The sequence below is a fragment of the Gigantopelta aegis genome, chromosome 12 (genome assembly GCF_016097555.1).
Source record: "Gigantopelta aegis isolate Gae_Host chromosome 12, Gae_host_genome, whole genome shotgun sequence".
Taxonomy (NCBI): domain Eukaryota; kingdom Metazoa; phylum Mollusca; class Gastropoda; order Neomphalida; family Peltospiridae; genus Gigantopelta; species Gigantopelta aegis.
Genome location: NC_054710.1, coordinates 50,927,462 through 50,950,812, shown reverse-complemented (window position 1 = coordinate 50,950,812; position 23,351 = coordinate 50,927,462). Strand labels below are relative to the sequence as shown.

The 23,351-nt window shown below is 37.1% G+C and overlaps 1 protein-coding gene across 1 annotated transcript in view; it reads left to right on the top strand.

Moving 5' to 3' along the window:
- Positions 1-23,351, top strand: part of LOC121386800 — a 70,620-nt gene that overhangs the window by 10,036 nt on the left and 37,233 nt on the right. Inside the window, exon 3 of the mRNA XM_041517816.1 lies at positions 3,109-3,438. Within this exon, the coding sequence (XP_041373750.1) occupies positions 3,109-3,438 (330 nt within the window). The remainder of the gene's footprint in view (positions 1-3,108; positions 3,439-23,351) is intronic.

Sequence of the window (23,351 nt, the reverse complement as noted above, 5' to 3'; positions counted from 1 at the left end):
TCTGTCGTTTGTGTGGTTTTGGGACCCTTTGTTTTCAGGTTAGGACCCCCAGAAAAGAAAGAGGTGAGTCCAAGGGACCCCCATTTCAGAAAAACAAGGTAAATCCCTGTATATATATATTAAAAAAAATAATAAACATAAGTTTGGAACAGGAGCCAAACATATTTTAAAGTCCAACCTAGGGACGAAGTGTCTCTAGGATGGCAGCGGAACTCACGGTGTTGTGATGGGCTGATCGACCTTGTAGTCGCACGTAGGACCAGCTTGAAGATGCGATGGATAACTGCAATGTTCATTTCTGGTTTCAGGATCATCTGTCGATACACCCCATGTTGCTCTACTGTCGGGTAAAACATTTGGGTTGAAGCCACTATTTGAAGTTGGTATCTCCCTTAACCTGATGGTGCTGGTTGCCACAAAGCTTCCCTGTAGGGGCCGGCCATCTGGGTCATTCCGTGCCAACTCAACCAGAGCTCCCCGGATGACCATCAATTAAAACGGCACAAGTGAAAACCTGCATCTTTTTTTCCATCGTACAGCAATACGTCACTTTAATGACGTCATTGTAATACACATGGGTATAAATAAACATTGCCACGTTGCTTTGTCTGTGTGTTGGGGGGGGGGGGGTATATCCAAGCGTTACGTAATAAAAAAAAATTGGGGGGGGGTATGGTCTAGCGTTACGGGGTGTTACAAGGGGGTGGGTGGGTGTCTAATTTTGACAAAAATAGCATTATGTAATATCTGAACGGCCCTTATTTATCAATGGAATCGGCTGAGAAGTTCTGAGTATCACGAAAAATAAGTAAAAGGATAGTAATACCTGTGCTCTAGAACTACTTCATAATTTCAAACATTTGCCTCCCAATTAAAATTTGAGAACTAAAGATTCCTTCCCAATCAACAAAATGAATTTCGAGCCTTGGGACAAAATATTAATTTTAAGTTTTAAAAGATGAAATAAATAAATCAAAGTACCTTGTCAAATATATCATATCAGAAAATATGTTTTATTTATCGTGTACAAAAGAAATGTTTTATTTAACGATGCACTCAACACATTTTTATTACGGTTATATGGCGTCAGGCATATGGTTACATACCACACAAATATTGAGAGAGGAAACCCGCTGTCGCCACACTTTCCGATTAGCAGCAAGGGATCTTTTATATGCACTATCCCACAAACAGGATAGCACATACCACGACCTTTGATATACCAGTCGTGGTGCACTGACTGACGAGAAATAGGCCAATAGGCCCACCGACGGGGATCGATCCCAGACCGACCGCGCATCGAGCGAACCCTGTAAAACTAAGATACGTCCCGCCCCTATTGTGTACGAAGCTAACATAATTGTTTTATCTTTATATTTTTTATAGTATGTAAGTATATATATACAGTGAAACCCCTCTAAACCGTACATCCTCGGGACCAAGTAAAATGTCCGGTTTTTAGAGGTATCCGGTCTAGAGAGGTTAAGTTCTTTATTGATTTCCGGTTTACAGAGGGTCCGGTTTTGAGGTATATATATATATATATATATATATATTTTTTTTTTTTTTTTTTTTTTTTTTTTTTTTAATCACAATTTAGGTTGCTATGGCAGGTAATCAAAATAGACAATGCCAAAAATAGTTTCTTCTCTCTTATTTTTATTTATTTTTTAAAATAATTTTATTTAAATTCACAGAAAACATAGGTCTAGTTCGTTTTTTTAATTTCCAAAACTGTTTTCCTTTTTTGCAAGCGTCAATCCAAACTAAAATAATTTTTAAAAGCCCCCAAAACACTACTCAGACGGCTTTTCGCGGTAGGCTACAATCAGCTGTAGCGTGCTAAAAATAACCACGACTTTCCGCCATATTGTTTTCGACAGAAAACACTCGAAAACCACTTTTTGAACTAAACATTTCCAAGTATTTTTATTTAAAAACACGAAAGTAAAGCCGACATAGTATTCTTACTGTTGTATTGTTATTTTCTATTAGTTTTATGTGCAATAACTGCGGGAAATATCTACAAGTGAATGCGCTGCAGTATAGGCCTAGTCGTCTGCTAGCGCCCGATACTCTGCCAGCTTCGTAAATTTGGCCCATAAATTTTCCTAACTTATCTCTGATTATGCATGCCAATTATATGTTCTATAGATCTATATACTCACGTGCTTAATCTTCAAAGTTTCGTGCTCGTCAAACTAGGTGACCTAAATATCAAGGATATACTCGGCAGGTAGTGCATCGATCGGTTTTCCGAAAAAATATAGACCGGTCAGTAGCCACCGGCGACCCACAGTTTGCAATACGCTGCACTGCCTCCGCAGCGTTGCCGACTTAACTCACTAGCGGCCCGCCAGTGGCAAGCCACTTGCGCCCGTGCCACTGGTGGCCCGCTGGCGCCTGCTATCTGGGATTGGGCTATTTCTCGTTCCAGCCAGTGCTCCACAACTGGTGTAACAAAGGCCGTGGTATGTGCTATACTGTCTGTGGGATGGTGCATATAAAAGATCCCTTGCTGCTAATCGAAAAGAGTTGCCCATGAAGTGGCGAAAGCAGGTTTCCTCTCTCAATATCTGTGTGGTCCTTAACCATATGTCTAAGGTCATATAACTCTAAATAAAATGTGTTGAGTGCGTCGTTAAATAAAACATTTCCTTCTATAATGACAGCTGGACCACTCACACGGCATACAAGGAGTGGGTAATGCCAGATAAAATCATAAATTAGATGTCGCCTTTGCCATAAATCATTTTATGTTCCTTTTTATTATACGGTCATGGAATTATGTTATTTGAGTCATTGAAAGTCATGGGAAATTAACTTGTAAATTTCTAATACAAAACCTTTTAAAATATTAAAAAGTGATTATTTTATTGTCAGAGAATACATATTTTACATTGACAACATATTAATTCCAAACCTGTTGGTTGCTGTTTTATTGGAATATAACTATAACTATTTTCAAAACATGGATGAAATCAGGGCAACCAAATGTTTGGAGGGTCAACGTCAATGTGGACCCATACAAGCAACCAAAATCCTTAAAATTGAGCACTGATATAAATAAAAAAATTAAAAATCAATGTGTTTTTGTTCTTTTCCCAGGTGAAGCCACTACATCTGTTGACTGCTTAGATTATGGAAAGCCTGGACAAAATATAAACTTAACCTGTCGTGTTATTTCTGGCACATTACGTAGTGGATTCACATGGTGGAGACCTAATGGTGGAACATCGACAGTGGTTATGGAATGTAACACAAACAACGATGCATGTGATCCTGTTAGAGGTATAACTGGATACATTGGCGTTCCTGACACAGCTAATGCAGCATGTAATCTTATAATAGAATCGTTCAACCCTTCAGTCGATGTTGGTGAATGGACTTGTCAAGATGGTCCAACAGGAACTGGAAAATCCACATGTAACAAGATGTGTAAGTTAAATTTATTACACCAGGGTTCGCACCCTGGAAAGTGCTTAAATTTTATTATTATTATTTATTTTTATTTATTTCATTTAATAATAATTATTTGGAAAATATAATTGTAAATAATCGCGTTTGACGTCTGGTTCCAAACTATATCCTTCACGCAACAGTCATTACAAGAGGTCAATTGCCATTGGTCAACTGTTAACATATATACACAGTAAGAAGGCGTCAACATAAATGAACACAACTTGTGAAAGGTTGAATAAATTATGTAACTGTCAGCAGTCTTGTTTGTGACGTTTGTGAGTTCGAAACTACTGTCAAAGATAAATAATTTAGTAAATAGCAGTAACCAGCGCCTTCAAAATAAAACATATTCCTAAGGCTTATGTCTGCTATGCTTCTGTGCAGCGAGACTCATGCAAAAGTTGAGAACTTGTAGTTGACGCATATTCTTTTCATCTCCATTGAAGTCTGAGACGACTCAATACACAGCAAAATGGTATCTTTACTCAATTTAACATGTCATCTTGAATGTCACGTCCTGGCTCAATGTCTCGTCCTGGCTCAAAGTTTGTGGTGGTTATTTTAATCATGTAATACAACCAGTCATCATTATACTTTTTATTTATACTTGGAACATTGAGAAGAAGGAGAATTAAAAAGGATTTTTATTTCTGAAAAATATTTTTTTTATATAAAACTGACTTTTATATGTCAAATCAGCCAGGACGTGACATTATATAAATAATTTAATATACTAATTATGATATGAAAGAAGGGAAAGTAGTATTTTCATATGTAGTATATTTTAGATATGGTGACACTACACAGATGTCATCTGCCATTGAAACCCATGCTAAATTGCCCAACTTCAAATGAAGATTGCCAATAGAACGGGTTCTCGTTGGCACTAACAACATATACCATTGCGAACATACATTATATAAACATTTATTTTCACTTCAAAATTGAGAACAAAAAATTCTCAGTTGTTTGCTATATGCCCGCATCTGGCTGTAATACCGGTCTGAACAGGTGGTTCATTAACCGATTCACTCCGGCTGTCTTTGTCCCAGAAGGTCGATGCACAATATTACAAAATAGCATGGGCCAAATACAGCCAGAAGGCTTAACATTAAACATACATATTGTTTTAATTCTTCACCATTTCCTAGAAGTGAATATGTGAACCATAACTTGTGTCACAATTAGGAACTTGAATGGTCCGTGATGAATGAACTCTCACCCGGAAGTGATCTGTGTAGCGAGATCTTAATTAAAGTTTATTAACAGATCTTGTCAAACTTGGTTTGAAGTCGGTTTAATAATGGTCATCTACACAATAGATGGCCATCCAACAAACAATCACTACATTGTAGTGTATGACCTTGGTACTTCTGATATAAGCAACATACAAAGAAGCTAATTTTCTAGTTCATTAAAAATATTTGTTTTCATCAATTGTTGCTGTGGGCAACAATTATTGCAAAGTGAAGTGTTGAAATCCTGTTTTTTTCTGCATATTTCAGCATGAAGATCCACACATTATTAATGGCAGATAGAAATTCTACTTTTATAGTAGAATACTATGTTATATATTCACAACACCATCAAGACTGTCACTATGACTGTACAGTCAAAAAAATCATTATGCACAAAATCAGGATGAATTTGGATATTGACCTTGTGACCTTGAATTTTGACCTTTTACAACGAGAAACTCAATGTTAGACACTCAGATCAATGTATTTATTGCATATCAGAACACTAGCATATATATTTTTACCCCCCCCCCCCCCCCCCCCCACACCCACCCCCGCTAAAAAATAAAAACAATAACAATAATAAAAATAAATAAAATTGACATGTTTGCAATATTTACACAAAGAGGGCCCCCATAAGCTTGGCTAAAATCCACATCCATGAAATTACCTTTTATAAGGATGCTACACTAGTACATTTTAATTTTGGCTTGCTAAACTTATATTTTTGGGGATAGAGAGTAATATCATGTTTTGCACTATGGTCTCACTACACAGATGTTATCTGCCATTGACACGCATGTTAAATTGCCCAACTTCAAATGAAGATTGGCAATAGAACGAGTTCTCGTTGGCACTAACAACATACACCATTGTGAACATACATTATATAAGCATTTATTTACACTCCAAAATTGAGAACATTTCCGTCGCAGTTTTTTGCTATATGACCGCATCTGGCTGTGATATCAATCCGAACAGATGGTTCATTAACCGATTCACTCCGGCTGTCTCTTGCGCTATACACCCATGTCCCAAAAGGTCAATGCACAATACCATTAAACATACGCATTGTTTTAATTCTTCACCATTTCCTAGAAGTGAATATGTGAGCCATAGCTTGTGTCACAATTAGGAACTTTAGTGGACCGTGATGAATGAACTCTCACCCGCAAGTGATCTGTGTAGTGAGACCTTAATTAAAGTTTATTAACAAATTTTGTCAAACTTGGTCAGAACTAAAATTCTGTTTATATCTTCGGATCATGGTAATAAAAAAAGAAAAGAAGAGGTATTATTGGTCATAAATTGCAATTAAATAATGAATGTTGACAGCCCGAGACTGCTAAATTTGCCCTTGCTTAATCCCAAACATGTTTTTAGTGTAATAAATAATACCAGGGTTGAAAATTAATATCAAAACCATGGTCGCCAGCAGGGCCATTTGAAGAAAAATCTTACTGGCCCTTCTCAAATTCAACTAGCTCTCCAATTATCACACTGCAGTTTTAACTGCACAGGTAAAATTAAAACTACAGTGTTTTTTGTTGAATAATAACCGTTTGTGTTAAAGAAAACCGATGAATTAACATTTAACTTCATAATGAATAAAGTAAAAATTGATATAAAAACCCATACCAACTCAAATAAAAAAATAAAAAAAACGTATTAAATCTCATTTTCAGTACAGGGTAAAAGATAATGCACTAGAAACAGACTAAATGTAGAACTTCGCGTGCTTTAGGTAACTAGTCTAGGAGTGGCAGTCCTCTTTGTAGCGATGCAAGATTCATGGAATAAACTTTGTGGTGATACAAGAGGGGTGAAATTCCCAGCAAATGATTTCCTCGGGAGTGACTGTTCTCCTAGATAGAGATCCATGGAAGCATCGACTGTTTTGCTAAATGCCTATTCCTCTCTGCTTTGTGCAGAGATACGGCCCCGATCATGTATTACGGTTGTGTCATTCAGATTGCCTGGGATGTTCCATCAGTTGCCTTAAAACTTGTAACATACAAAAACAGTTTGATGGTAATTTATAAAAAAAACAATTTTGTTTTTAAATTTACACTGCATTTTTACCCCCAATAAAATGTTATTTGAGGCGGTATGTGTTTATAAAACTTAATAAATTAATATGTTTTTATATGAATTTTATCTTTATTCATTATGTTGGCGCTGTCAAAACATAGAACCAACATAGACGTGGCGTGTTTTGTCACATTCGATTCAGTTTCAGTGTGTTTCTTTTTCAACTAGTACCATACTCGCCAGACACTAAAATCGATGGTCGCCTAACGGACTACCATTGCTTATCCTAAAGGAACTACTTTATCTACTCTAGTAGACAAAGCTTGAAAATTCGGTACTCCCATGTTCAATGTTTGGTGAAAATGTGAAGTGTTGAAGTGTAATTGATTAATTTATATTTAATGGGCAATTACGCACCAAAGTGGACAGGGAGTGAAAAAATTAAATTATGTTATTACTTATATATGAAGATTATTTCTAATGTAAAATGGTCTGGAGAATCCAAATCTGATAAGTAAAATATTGTAAAATAAATAGATGTGGTTGACGTTAGGCATTTTATGAAGATACTGTCAAACAAAAAATATGACAATTCCGTAATACACACTAAGAATTTGTGTACAGCAGTTATGCAATTGAAGGTAATATTCTTTTTATTAGTGTTTTTGTTTTACCACTAACAAAGTACTACATTGCATGATCCACTTAGAATTATAAAACAGAATCGGTTTGTAATTCCATTACCAAAAAACAACACAAAAGTTAGTTTGTATTGTTCATATGTATATGTAATCAAGGAATCAATTCATATAGTCTGAGTAAATATTAATGCACATAAACATATACATGTAACAGGGTATATGTATTAAAAACAACACGTCTCGTTTGGAAAACCTTTTTACTCTCGTGGGAGAATCGATGCCAATAACAACACCCTGCAAGATTAAAAATACACAATACACATGGATATAATAATCATTCATTATAAGTTAATTATACACATATTTACCAAATCTTCTATTCATCACAATAAAAAAAAAATCATCAAATCATAACAATATTACAATCAAACAGTTACCTGCTACTGTTAAACATTCCTCTTTTTTTTTTCTTTTTTTTCAGTTTCGGACATTTCCGGACGATTTGCCGGGTGCCCCATTTATTTTTCAAAATCCAACCTATTTACAATGAACCAGGTTCTCCTTGAATGTTAAAACTATTTATGTACATAGGAGTATTTGTGCTTGTATTATGATCAATAAATTGTTTAGTGCATGCTTGTGTTCTTGTTTTCTTTTACTTTCTTTAGTGTGTGTTGTTTAAAAGAGTAAATATTTACAAGAAATTAACCTGGTTTGCGGACCTGGCCCCCAAAGCTACAGGCCTAGTTTTTCTACATTTTGTGCATATTTAGCCATTAATGTTCATAATTGATATGTAATGTCGAAGGCGTCATTGCACGATGCAATAACCCCTTCGAAACACCAGTGTTTTAAGAATTTTTCTCTTCTATTGGGCCGTTCTAATGCGGCAAACTATTCTGTTTCAACCCTTGAATAAACCAAATGTTTGAAAAGTGCCATTTCATTACATGGCCTATCACCCTCTAATAATTTACGTGTTGTCCAAATTACCCTTATTGCTTTACTCCAGAGAAAAATTCCCAATTGCGACGCACAATTACCAGGTTTATGTTTAATTCCAAAAATCATTGCGTATGGATTTAGTTTGAATTTCTTGCCAAAAAGGTTTTTGAAAATGGGTTCAATTTGTTTAATAAATAGTCTTGTTTTGTTGCAGTGAAAAAAGGCGTGCAAGACTCAATCTTCCAGTCATAGAGGTGTTTTCTAACTGCAATTACATTTCTAATCATTTTATAAATTGAATCAAAGTCGTGATTTTCAATTAATCCAGAATTTAGTGTTTGCCAAACATTTTTCCAGTTTATGTTTTCATTAAAAATGGTTAACCATTTGGTTTTAAATGATGCATCTTTGTGAGTTCTTAATAGCATAACTGTATATATGTCCCTAGTTGTCGCGACTGTCACGTCTTTTTTCGTATCACCTACGTTGATGCGAAAGATGGCGTCTAAGTCACCATCAAAGGGGTCTTCGTTTTTCAATGTCCACAATAAAGGTCGCGGAAAGTTGTCCTGTAGGTCTTTTATTTGGTCGAACAACCAGCGAAGTCCATAAAGTCGTCCGTAGCAAAGTCCCATATGTCTTTGACTAAATTTAGTCTTTCACTACATATACTTTTATATTGTTTGTTACTTATCGTTGTAGTGTCATGTAACGGTTCGTACAAAATGTGTTGGTAGCTTTCTGTGTCACGTGTTATGTCAAGGTCTTCCCAAATTAATAGTATATCTTTGTAAATATTCGGCACTTATTTGAAGTTTGCATTATTGTTTACAATTTTACATTTTAAAGCATGTCTATCAATATTTAAATTTGTATACTGGCCTAAAAAATAGTCTGCTAGCGATTTCCAATTTCCTTCACCTTCTAAACTCAAAAGTCTACTGACAAATTTGATTCTTTGTGCTTTAATTTTCAACCGAATATTTACAACTCCCAAACCACCCAACTCCTTAGGTAGTTGAATTTGCTCTTTTGATATAAAATGTTTTCTGTAACTCCAGATAAAGTCAAAAATTATTTTATCAATTTGTTTAGCATATTTTTCCGGAAGTTCCAAAACGTTTGATAAATACCACAGGCCACTGGTGGCGAGTGAATTTACAGCAACTACTTTACCATGTAATGTTAATTTTCTGTTGCTCCATATATTTGTGTGCCTTCTGTCCCTTGGTCCGAGAGGGGACCTGCTGGGGAAGCTCGTGAGTAGCTTTTTCTTTAAACATTTGCTGGTTCACAGCTGTAGGTCAGGTCATAGGGTTTTACGTGCACATTCAGAACAAGCTGTTGTAGCGCACGCCTGTCGTGGGCACAAGAGTCGGCCTTGGCCGGCCCCTCTGTCCATGACGGGAAAGGTGGGGGGGGGGGGGGGGAGGGGGACCGCCTGCACTGGCAGGTACATGGGAGCACCAGCAGTCCGATTGAATCGGTAGCAGGCGGGTGGGGGTGGTGGTGGTGCTATGGAATTTTTGAGTGGAGCCATTTTAAAGCCAAAGAGAAAATGGTGTGCAATTTTGTTGAGTAATTTTGGCGCAATTTTGAACGGTCGGTCGAAAGGTAAATGATTGAGCTAGTATAGGTTTTGAATCGAGTGTAGCTCGTTAGTGAGTCGAGAGTAGCTCGTTACTTATCGACCTTCATGATGCTGGTTGTCTCCCTAGGTTGTCCGTAGGGTCCTGATAAGGACCTGACCTCTTCTGGTCGTGGCATGACAACCAAGAGGAGACTCGTGCAATTGTGTAGACACTGGCAGGCAAGGCGATTTGTTCTGGGGTGGTCGAAGCGCTGATGTTGGTTTGGTCTTCAGTTTCCTCCTCAGTGACACCAAGTACATTTCCCAGCAGCAAGTATTTGGGGATTGGGTAGGGGCTGCCGATATTCTTTTGTTCGGCCTCCTCCGGGTGCATTGCAATTGTGTACTCGGAACCGGTATTCTTTTGTCCGGTTCCTTATTAGAGCACGTGCTGGGCCATTAGAATGTGGGGCGGATGCATTGTTATCATTAGTCAATGCATCCTGTGTGCTGTTGCGGCGAGCATGTTGTCTGTGTCTAATCCTAGTTTGGTGTTTAGGTTGTATCTATTGTTTTACGTCCCTATTCTAATGTTTCCAACGGTCATCATGACCACCCCTCCCCCTCCGCCCTTGCGTAGCTTTGTTAACACAATGGCGGGGGGGGGGGGGGGGGGGAATTAGTCTATTCTAATTATCTAATTTGAAGGGTGTTTTATGGTGTATGTATTGGTTAAAAAAGCCTAGTGCTTAACATATTTATTTTACCATCAATGAAAGAGAGAAAGAAAGGAAAGAAAGATAGTTAGGTTATTAGTAATGAATAGTCACATCACATAAGCGTCGGTCACTCTGCGTACTATTGATTTTGTTTCCCCCCCCCCCCCCCTCAAAAGATTAATGATATAAATTACATCTATATGCTGGCAACTGTATATCTATATGTTGACAACTGTATACTAGGGGTTTGTTGGGCTTGCGCCCTTCTACTATATTGGTCTTACTTGGTCAGTCTTCTGTTTTCTGTTTTCCAGTTGTCCTTCTGTGCCCTAAGTGACTTACCGTGTCTGCTAGTTTTATTCATCATTAATAAAGTGCATGGTGCGATATATACATGTGGTTGTTCTAGGTCGTGGCTGGCTGACTTGGACCAATAGGCGAGCTGTAAAAAGAGAGGTTGATAGTTAGTGATCCTATCCTGGTTGATATATTGGCTTTGGTTGGCTGGTTAGCGCCTTACTCAGTTGGTTTGCTGCGATCTCATTTGGGTGTGCTATTTACCAATTTACCTAACCTGATTTTAGAATAATAAAAAACATAACATAGTATATTTACATTAATCTATTCGGAAGTTCGCTACCTCCCCACCTTTGGCCACTTGCAGTAGAGTGCATCGGGTCCGAGTTCCAAATTGGTTGCAGCTCTTATGTAAGGGCTTACAAGTGAGTGGTTTTGAACAGTCCTTATGAGTAGTCTATTATACTGTATTGATTCTTATTTCACCTATTCACCTTTGGCCCCTAGGTTGGAAAGCATGAGTAGAGTTCGAATTGGTAGCAGTTCCTTCTTAGGGGCGTACTAGTGAATGGTTATGGGTGCCTATTATTGGTTTATTTTGTGGTTTTGGTTTGGTGGACTGGTCCAATTTGTCAACACGATTTTTAACTTAATAATAACATTAATATTTTCGGAAGTTCGCTACCTCCCCACCTTTGGCCACTTGCAGTAGAGTGCATCGGGTCCGAGTTCCAAATTGGTTGCAGCTCTTATGTAAGGGCTTACAAGTGAGTGGTTTTGAACAATCCTTATGAATAATCTATTAACACTGTATTGGTTCTTATTTCACCTATTCACCTTTGGCCCCTAGGTTGGAAAGCATGAGTAGAGTTCGAATTGGTAGCAGTTCCTTCTTAGGGGCGTACTAGTGAATGGTTATGGGTGCCTATTATTGGTTTATTTTGTGGTTTTGGTTTGGTGGACTGGTCCAATTTGTCAACACGATTTTTAACTTAATAATAACATTAATATTTTCGGAAGTTCGCTACCTCCCCACCTTTGGCCACTTGCAGTAGAGTGCATCGGGTCCGAGTTCCAAATTGGTTGCAGCTCTTATGTAAGGGCTTACAAGTGAGTGGTTTTGAACAATCCTTATGAATAATCTATTAACACTGTATTGGTTCTTATTTCACCTATTCACCTTTGGCCCCTAGGTTGGAAAGCATCGAGTAGAGTTCGAATTGGTAGCAGTTCCTTCTTAGGGGCGTACTAGTGAATGGTTATGAGTGCCTATTATTGGTTTATTTTATAGTTTTGGTTTGGTGGACTGGACGAATAGATAAACTGCTTTGAAGGCTTTATGTTTTAGATGTTTATCCGGGTTTAGTAGGAAGCTGGGCGTTATTTGTTTATTATGGTTGGCTTCGGTTATTGACTCTATCATTAGTTTTCTTTATGTGGTATGTAGCGTGCAATCCAGGAGATAGTGTTTCATATCTTCCCGGGTGTCACAATTACATTGTGGGTTTAGTTTGGTAAATGAGCAGCTGTTGAGTTGTGAAGATTTACCTAGGCGTACTTTAGTGATTAGTTTATCCACAAAGGTGTTTTTGTATTTAGGTCTTATTGAGTTGACTAGTGGCTTGATGTTGTAGTGCCATGTATTATTTGTAAGGTCCCAGTTTGCTTGCCATTGATTTATGTAGTGTTTTTTTGCTTTTGACATTAACTCTGTTATTCCTAGTGGTAGTGCGGTAATTGTACTGGTGATTGAGAGTGCTGTTTTTGCTCCATAATCGGCTACTTCGTTACCAATTATTCCTACATGAGCTGGGACCCATTCGAATACTACTGTTAGGTTAAGTTGGTTTAATTCGTGGAGTTTTTTTGTGGATAGCTGCTAAGATGTCTGGCCTAGTAAATTTATTAGTTTGAAGAGATTGGATTGAGCTAAGGCTATCTGAGAAGATAACACTTTTAGGATATTGTTTATTTCTAATCCAGATTAGTGCCTCGTAGATGGCTGTCACTTCTGCTGTGTAGACTGATCGGTTGTCTGACATCCTGGCATATTTAACAAGTTTGGAGTGTTTAGATATCTTTTCTTTTACTATTGCGAAGCCAACCCTACCATTATCTGGGTTTTTTGAGCCATCCGTGTAGATATGGATGTGCTCCGGGTAATTTTCGTTGGCTGCGGCTTCGAACAGGACTTTTTTAAAGGGTGGAAATGGTGTTTCGTCTGGGGCTTTTTTAATTAGATATGGAGTGTGGCACTCCATAGGCTGATTAATATGATATAGAGCCACTGGTATGTTATCAATTCCTACCTCTATTTCTAGTTTACTAGCCCTAGTGGCAAATGAGTCATTGAGTTTTTTATTTTTATTAAATTCTAGTCCTGGTTTAGTTATTATAGGGGTAAGTTCCTGGACTGGGTGGTCTAACTTAAGTGAATGGATTTTTAGATGGTAATTAAGATGTTGGATATTGCGGCGGTATTTAAGTGGCATGATGTTGAATTCTACTTCTAAGCTTTGGCCGCTAGTATTACGTGGAACTTTAGCTATTGTTCTTAGTGCTTGGTTTTGGATAACATCTAATTTTTGCAGTAGTTTTGGGTCGGCGCAGCTGTAGGCTTGGGCTTCATAGTCTATCCTGGAGAGTATACATGCTTTGTAAACCATAAGCAGTGCTTCCGTTTGCGCCCCCCAACTGGTGCCTGAGATTGCTCTTAGTAAGTTTAGAGTATTTTTAGATTGTCTGATTATATTGTTTATATGGTCACTAAAGGTTAGTTTTGAGTCGAAGGTGACACCTAGGAATTTAAATGTTTTGACTCTTGGGATTGGTTTATTATTTGAAGTTATTTGGTGGTTATCGGCTGAGTTGACTTTATTGAATAGCATACAGACTGTTTTGGTTTCCGATAGTTTGATGCCCCAGTCCTGGGCCCATTTATTTAGTTTATTCATATCGTTTTGCATTAGGCTAAATAGATTTTTGGTTATTCTGTCTGTGCGCCAGATGGCGCAGTCATCAGCGAATAGTGCTGTATTTAGTGGGGTGGTTGATTTGATTTTACTTTTAGCATCAAGTGCTTTAGTTATGTCGTTGATAAATATATTGAATATGGTTGGTGATAGGACCGAGCCTTGTGGGATACCATTTATTATTTCGTTTTTTTGTGAGTAGTGTCCGTTTACTCTGACTGATATTGATCTGTTATGAATAAAGTTATTAATGAAGTTGAACATATTGCCTTTAATACCGTTAGTTTTTAGTTTATTCAGTAGTCCCTGGCGCCATACCATATCAAAGGCTTTTTCTATATCTATAAAGATTGCTAGTACTTTATTGGACTTGCGGAAGGCGTCATTTATGCTATTTTGGAGTCTAACTATCTGATCTATTGTTGAGTGTTTAGTTCTAAATCTGCTTTGTACATTTGTAATTAGTTTATTCTCTAGTAAGTAGTTATTTAGTCTTTTATTGATTATGGTTTCTAGCGTTTTGCACATGTGCGATGTGAGTGTTATCGGTCTATAACTCCCCAGGAGGGAGTGGTCCTTTCCCACCTTTGGGAAACTGAAACACTCTGCGTGCTTCCATGCTGTGGGCATTTGGCCCTCCTCCCAGATTCTGTTATAGAGCGATAACACTACCTCTAGGGTTACATCTGGCATATGTTTTAGTAGGCTATAGCTGATTTGATCTGGCCCTGTGGCGGTGCTTTTTTTTTTGCTTTAATGGCCGTTTTTAGTTCTATTAGTGTTAGTGGTTTATTAAATTCTAGATTATCCGTGTTAGGCTGTTTGTCCATCATAGTATCATTTGTTGGTAAGTTGTTTTGTTTTTTTAAGTTTATCAAAAAATGTGTTAGGGAAGTTTTCGTTACTGCTGTTTTTACTAAATGTTTTACTTAGGAGATCTGCTTTTTGTTTATTTGTGGTAGCCACTTTATTTTTTTGGAGGACTGTAGCGATTGTGCGTTGTCCTTGAATAGCTTTAACTTTTTTTCACATTTCTCTAATAGATGTTCTGTTATTGATTTCCCCGCAGAATGTCTGCAAGCTGGTCTGTTTAGCTTCAATGATTAGTTTGCCTATTTCGTTTTTTGCTATTTTATATTTGGTGTGGTATTCTGGTTTACCTGTTTTTTTAAAGAGTTTTCGCATCCTGTTTCTGAAGCCGCATTTTGTTTTAATTTCGTACGTCCACCAACTGACGGGTGTATTTTTTTTTAGATTGTTTGGTTTTGGGTATATTATTTTCCGCTATTTTAATTATTTCATTGGTAATTTTAGTGGTCGCTTCATCGATATCTAAATTAGTTTCTAGTTTAATTTGGCTGCATTCGCTAGTAAAGCCTGCCCAATTGGCTTTGCTAAATTTGAATTTTTGTAAGAATTTTTCTTGTTCGGTATATTCTATGTTACTTTTATAGTTGGTTAGGATGGGTAAGTGGTCGCTATTTAGAGTATCAAGTACCTCCCATTGGGCGTTTGCCCCTATATTATTAGAGGTTATGGTAAGGTCGATGGCAGATGAGGTTGCTAGTTGGTCGTTGTAGTAGATGGCGCTGCCATCGTTGAGACATACTAGGTTGTTTATGTTAATGAAGTCTTCTAGTATGTCTCCTTGTGTGTTGGAGTGCTGACCTCCCCACAGTGGGCTAATACTGTTGAAGTCTCCTACTAGGATTTGGTTATTATTAGGTTTAATAAATTTATTGTAGTCATTTATGGTTAGCTGTTTATGGGCTGCTCCCAGTGGGCTATATACATTGATGACGTCTATAGGCATCTTTTTATTTAATACAGTAAGCTGGTGGGGCCTGCTGGGGTAGGGGTTGTAGAGAGGGGGTGGAGGCGGGTTCAGGGGCTGGGGTAGTGGTGGGGGTAAGGCAGGGTGGGGGGATGGTGTTGGAGAAGGTGATGGTGAGAGGGTTGGTTTGGTTAGTTGGCGGAGTGGTTTTACTGGGTTTCTTGTTGGCTGGCGCTACTGTTTTTTTGGTAAATTGCCCTACTTTATGCCCCCTTGTTTTTAGGAAGTTGGTTGCTTTGAGGTTATTTTTAATTGGGCTTCTGTTTTTATGGTAGGCTAACCTTTTTATCGCAGTAGCTCGGGGGGGGGGGGGGGGGCAGTTTGATTGTTGGGATACCTGTTTGGTTTTTGCCGTTTGACTTTTTTGGGGCTATGCCGTTTGGTTTTGTTTGTTTCCTTTTCTCAACTGTTGGGACTCCTGTGTTGTCTGTCAGTCGGCCCTCCGCAGACAGCTGGCTTGGTTTGCTGCCAGCTGCCATGACGGCGGGTGCGATTATTTTGCCTATAGTAAGCTATACTTGACTTGACACCATTTTTAACATGCCTATATCCACTAGGGTTCAGGCATGTCTCCCCCTGGTCTCACCCCTGGCAAGGCCAGCGGTTCGACCAGGGGCAGAAGAGTTGTAGCCTAAAAGACTAATTTGGAAACTTACACTAAATCAGGGACTTTAAAAATAAGTTTAGTGTGTCGGCCAAAAAACAATAAATAAGTGATATTATCAGTTAAAGGAGAAATATTTAGTTAACACCAATTTTGATCAGGCTTACAAAATATACTAATATTTAATATTAACTCTTTTTAGGCCCTGGAGGAAAGGTTAACGATTGGGGTGGGCATCGTGCTCAATCTGGATTCGCGGTCCAACACCCGGGTGAAAATATACACCACCGATCCGGGCCGGACCCCCACGGCGAGTGGCAGGCGGGCAGGGGAGGCCAGACAAACCTAGCCCTAACCCTAACACCCAATCGCCAACGCCCTACAGCCCTATTTCTGGCATACCCGTCCCCCCTCCCTCAGGCCATGGGAGGCCATTTCGGCCAGTGGTGAGAAATAACATCATAGTGAGCTTTTTAGGGCTCTATTACACACCTAGGTGTGTTTTGGTTATACAACCATATATTGATGTGCCATAAGGTGATGGCAATATTTTAACCACAAGGTGGTGGTTGGATTGGGGTCATAGGAGATGATCCCGATGTAAGTTGGTTTTCACCCGCCGAGCTCGAGAGGAGTGGTGAAACGTATATTGGATGAAGTTTTGGATAGGCGATCCTCAAGGTCCTCCTCGCATCCGACGCAGGTACATATTTGGTACCAATGTGTCACTTATACGGATGGCCCAGACAAGCCATTAATGTACAAATACCCTGTGTGCACACGGTACTATATAGTACCGCAAACATACAAGGGAGCGATCTAGCCCTATGATCACTTTAATTGTATAAAATAAAAACATGTTATACATTTGGTTAAAATAAATAATACAAAGTTTAATAAATCTTAAAAATATCTAACTAATAATTAAACTTGTCTGTAATAAAAACATGCATTTAATACAAAAGTTTAAAAAAACCCAATCAAACATCAAACATCAAATCCGAGCTGGGACTGATCCTGCCAGGGATCAATTCAGTTAACGGTAAAAGGAAAGAAGAAAGAAAGCCATTCATATTAAGCATAAATATAAAAAGGTATATAGGCCTCCATCTTACCACAGGCCTATATTCACATTATAATAAAATTGTAAAACTAACTTATAATATAAAATATAAAATAATTACTAATGGATTCTGCCAGGAATCGATAGTATATATATTTTCTAAAAAAAAACAAGCAAAATTAAAAACAAGCCAAGCATTATGCAAGACCAACTCACAAGGTCCCTTTGCACAATATGAATTATAGCATAAAAAGGCCAATTTCATGCAAATATAGTTGAGTTACCATATATCCAGGGAATCTATAATAGAAGAGAGGAAAAAAGGGAACAATTAGCAGCATCCACCTAAAAATAAAAAATATTAAAAAGAAAAAAAAGGAAAGAAGAGAAGAAAAGGAAGGAAAAAAGCGTCATAATTAAAACTCATGGAAGGAATAACTGTAGGTTAAGCTAGAAGTCCCGTCTAACCTCCGGGACAGCCCTGCCAGAGGCTGGGCCCGGTGTGTCGGTCCAAACCGGCAATCGACCTCTTCTGTTTTCCACCAATGTGACAGCTAGATTGAACAAGTTTCCTCCCTTTACCTTCAGTACAAATTTATTTTTAACAACCAAAAAATATTATTAAATAAGTATACCTGTCTCAGTGACATATTCACTGAGTAAAGAAAAAACTTTCTTACTATTATATTTATCAGGATTTAACATGTTACGTGGGTTAAAGGCCAGACCCATTTCTATCATTTATTCTTAAAAACATTTCTAATATTAGTATATTTAGTACAGTGGAATAAATAGTGGTCAAGATTATCCACTAGGTTACATTGCATACAATTAGGAGATTTAACCGATCTTATTTTAAATTTAGTGTCATTAAGGCCTGCTATTATTCCAAGTCTTAGTCTGGTTAATATTTTAGTTATAAAAATATTTGGTGAAGTAGGACCTGGTGTATTAATTTTATTTTTAAGATGTAAATGACAGGTATTATTATTATTAGTCCATTCTAACTGCCAAAGTTTAAGAATCTCAATATTGGCCATAGACATGATTTAAGAATTATTGTAACCAAGCCTACAACCAACATTGAGATCATTTAACGATTTTTTTGCGTTGGTATCCGCGTGCTCATTTCAAATGATCCCCACGTGGGCTGGGACACATTCCAACTTGGTTATGATACCTTTGCCCACTAACAGATCATTTATCGCATATATTTTATGTATTAAATCTTTTCTGGCTGAGTCCGCCCCCTTCAACGCTAGAAGGGAGCTAAGACTGTCAGAAAAAATAATATATTTATTTTTACTAATATTTTTATAATTTGAGTTAATCCATAAAAAGGCATGGAAGATAGCCATGAGTTCAGCAGTGTAAACCGACACATGGTCAGGTAACCTGGTTCTACCCACGAAACGTTTGAGGGGAGGGTCGGGCTGTACATAGGACGCCATGGCTGCTCTTCCAGAGGCCGGGTCCTTGGATCCATCAGTATATATGTGGACACAGTCAAAATAAATTTCTTCTGCATTTGCCCTAAATACAATATTTTTAAAAGGTTCATAATTATTAACTAATATTTTATCCCTAATAAGAAGAGGGACTGGGGGCCTACATTGAAGCCATGGTGAAATTTTTTTATAACTATCATTGCTTTTAAAAGATTATTTATTTTGAGAGATTTACATAATTTATGCATTAATATACCAAACGAGTCACCCCACTCCCTCTGTTGATTTAAACCCCAATCCAATTTTACTATCTGGATGTGTCTGTATTTGATTAACAGGATTAAATGGCGTTATATTTTTGGATTTCATCCAGTATTTTAAACATAGCTTATTCCTGATTTGAGTTAAGGGGGGAATTTCGAGTTCTGCTTGTATGTTAGCATTGGGGGTGGTTATGAATGCCTTGGAGATGATTCTCAACGTCTTGTTTTGAACCACATCCAAGGCGTTTAATATATTGGGGTCGGCACAACAGAAGGCCTGGGCGCCATATTGTAATTTAGATACTATAAAAGCATTATAAAGCATAATTAAAGTTTTCCTATCTCCTCCCCAGCTGGTTCCTGATAGGATTCTAAGAATATTAATGTAAGTGCCACTATGTGCTACTATTTCACTAATGTGTTGTTTAAAAGTAAGAGCCTGATCAAAAACAACTCCCAAAAACTTAACTTTATTAACCTGTGTTAAGCCTTTATTATTAAGAGTTAAATTGAGCCTATAGCTCCCGCCTCTAGTTTTGTGCTTGAAAAAGATACAAACAGTTTTAGATTCAGAAAGTTTGACTCCACAAGTTTCGGACCGTTTAACTAATTTATCAATATCGGTTTGGATTGCTTTTTTAAGAATATTAAAATCCATACCGGTTCACCAAAAAGCAGTGTCGTCTGCAAATAGCCCGATACTAAATTTTGCACTTTTATATTTTATATTACCAGTCATTGTTTCTGCCAAATCGTTAATAAAGATGCTAAATAATGTTGGAGCAATGACTGATCCCTGTGGAATCCCGTTTTCCAATATTGTTGTAGAAGAAAAATAACCATTTACATTAACTTTAAATGATCTATTAGAAATAAATTTATCAATAAAATTAAACAAATTACCTTTAATACCCATTTTGTATACCTTTTCAAGCAACCCGTGACGCCAAACCATATCATAGGCCTTTTCAATGTCAACAAAAACTGCTGCTACCTTATGATTTTTAGAAAACGCTCTATTAATTTCTGATTGAAGTCTTACTAAATGATCTATAGTAGAATGATTTTTACGGAACCCACTTTGAAATTTAGTAATTAACCTATTTTTTTCTAGATATAGAGTCAGTCTATTGTTGACCATAGCCTCCATGGTTTTGCAGACGTTAGAGGTCAGAGATATAGGCCTATAATTAACAGGTTTACTGGCGTCTTTACCTTTTTTATGCAAACTAAAGACCGTGGCTACCTTCCAGCTACTAGGTATATATCCCTGACTCCAGATTACATTAAAAAGTTCAAAAAATATATCTAGGGCTTCATCCGGCATATGTTTAAAAAATACATAACTGAAGTTGTCTGGTCCAGTAGCGGTACCTTTTTTTGTGGATGAAGCCCTCAATAAATTCTTGTTTATTAAATTTATTATTTTTCTGAATTATATTTAGCATCTAGTGGTATTTTTATGTTTTCTTTATCTATTCTACTTTTTTGGAATTTGTTAGAACAAATTTTATTACTTGAATTATTTCCAAATGTTTGAGCAAATATATTTGCTTTTTGTTGATTAGTTATAAAATCTTTATTATTAGCTAGCGGTATTTGATTATTATATTTTTTACCTTGTATTCGTTTAATTTTAGACCAAACCTCTTTAATATTAGTTTCTTGGGAAATACTAGAACAAAATTTTTCCCAAGATTCTTTTTTAGCTACCAATACTGCTTGTGTAGCCAAATATTTACTATGTTTATAAACTGAGATATTATCAATAGTTTTTTTTTTTTCATTTTTGCTCTTTTTTTATTCCTTATTTTAATTAAATCTCCTATGTTATTATTCCACCATGGGACAGAATGTTTCCTAGATCCTGATGAAGAAATCGGAATGGATTTTTCAGATATAACAATACTTTTATTTATTAAATCATCATTAAATTTATCAATATTATTAGATTTAACATCTTTAATTTTAATTTGTTTACATAAATTATAGAATAATTGCCAGTCTGCTTTATCAAAATTCCATTTTTTATTATGTTTAGGTATTTCCCTCCATTCTTTATTCATTTTATATGTAGTTAAAATGGGCAAATGATCACTCCCAAGATTATTAAGAACTTCCCATTCGCAGATGGAGATGAAACCAATGTTAAATCAATACGTACATGCTGAGTTATGGTCTGATATATGGGTTATGGAACCGTTATTAAGGCAAACCATATTATGATTATCAAGAAATTGTTCTATCATTTTTCCTTGTTTACATGTTGTAGTAGAGCCCCAGAGAATATTTCTGCTATTGAAGTCTCCTAATATTATACTTTTATGATCATTATTAATTAACTTATTGTAATGTGTATCAGTTATATCTTTTTGATTACCTCCAGGATGAATGTATATATTATATAAATCAATTTGATCTTTGTTGCCATGAATGGTAATTCCATTTGCCTCAATATTATCATGTAAATTTATTTTGGGCAGTTTAGTATATGCTATATTATTATTATATTAGTATTAATAAAAAGAGCAGTATATCCCTTAATATTAAATGGGAACATGGATTTATTTAGTTGTTTCTCATTAATCCATGTCTCCTGTACACAAATAACATCTATATTTGAATTAGTAGACATAAATACTTTTAATTCATCTCCATAATTTTGAGATTTAAGGCCCTTGGGATTCCATTGAAGAATGGATAGGCCATCAGCTATTTTATTTGAACAAGATTTATTATTATTTTTAATATTCTTATTAGCCATATTATAGTTGTCTCCCATAATATAGTTGGGAACAGTTCTATTAATTTATCAGTTTAACAGTTTAATTATTATTAATAATTAATCTATTGTTTCCCTATTATTATTATGAACTACAGCCTCAGTAATATTAGAGTCCTCCCATGTGGAGCCACCAGTACATGGGACTCCATACCACAAACAAGTTCGATTTAGTATGTCCTGCTGGTTAATATGGATTCCAAGGGTAGTTTTTAAAATGTGACAAGCCCGTCCAGTGGCCTTATCAACCTGGGGGCGCGTGGGAGAATCTATTGCTTCCCCACCAAAGCCCCCATTAATGTAGAGACCACTGAGGAGCCTGACAAGATCAAGGGGGGTTATAGGAAGACTGGGATTAATTGCAGTCGGCAGGCTGGGGGCCACCTCTCCAGCATTATTCTTGACTATGTTGGAGTAGAGTCCCCCAGTCCCAGAGACAATTGGTTTGTAACTAAAGGTTTTAGTTGGAATGGGAATTGTTTTTGGATTATCTGGTTTCTGATTTTTTTTAGATAATGCGAGAAGGGCTGTCTTTTATTCTGGGCAGCCCTTGTCATGAGTATAATGAGGGCCGCGACAGTTAGCACAAGAGATTTGTTCCCGACATTGTTCAAGACCCAGTCTTTTAGGGTAATTTTTACCACACCGGCAGCAGGTGGGGGACGTACGAGTCGCCCTGCACCCCCGAGCGGTGTGACCCCAACGTTGGCACTTGGAGCACTTTATAGGTTTAATGACATATGGAAAGAGCTCAAAAATGTCACCGTTGAAGCAGATGGTTTCCTCATTTGAGGTTTCATGAAGTAAGATGTCCATATACTGGTTGTTCCAAATCACTACATTTTTAATGCAAAGAGGAGGGTTTTCAATCCTCAGTTTGGTCAACAACTCAGTACCCGTACATCCCACACTTTGAGTTTTAACAATAAACCTGAAGGGGTTAACTGTTTTTAGACTTTTAGTAGAATTAACCTCGGTAAACTGAACAGTATTGATTTCGTCAATGTTGACGTTTGATGGGCCCTGATTGGGTTTTACCTTTTTCTTACCGATTGGCACTGCTGTATAGAAAGAGCTATTATTTTTCTTACCAGTTGTTTCCTCGATTTTATTTCCATTCATTGTGATCTGGGTTTGGGAAATGGTCTCGGGAATTTGGCTTTTAAGTTTTGGTTTATTTTTACCAGATTAGGGTGGGCATTGGTAGATGGCAATCTAACTCCTTTTTTATGTTTTTTGGTATGTTGATCTTGATCTTTCAAATAATTCTTTTTTTTACCTGATTCTAGGTTATACTTGGGGAAACCATCTTCGTCCGAGTCCAAAGAGAACCCCAGAGCACACCCAGACGCCATTGAGTGCTTCCCGGGGGTTCGGCCATTACGCGGGTCGGACCTAGCACGCGGATCGGCCCAAAACTTAGATTTAGGTTTACCTAGCGGGTTTGAAGTACTTGGGTGGTCCGGGTTGGTTCCCCCTGTA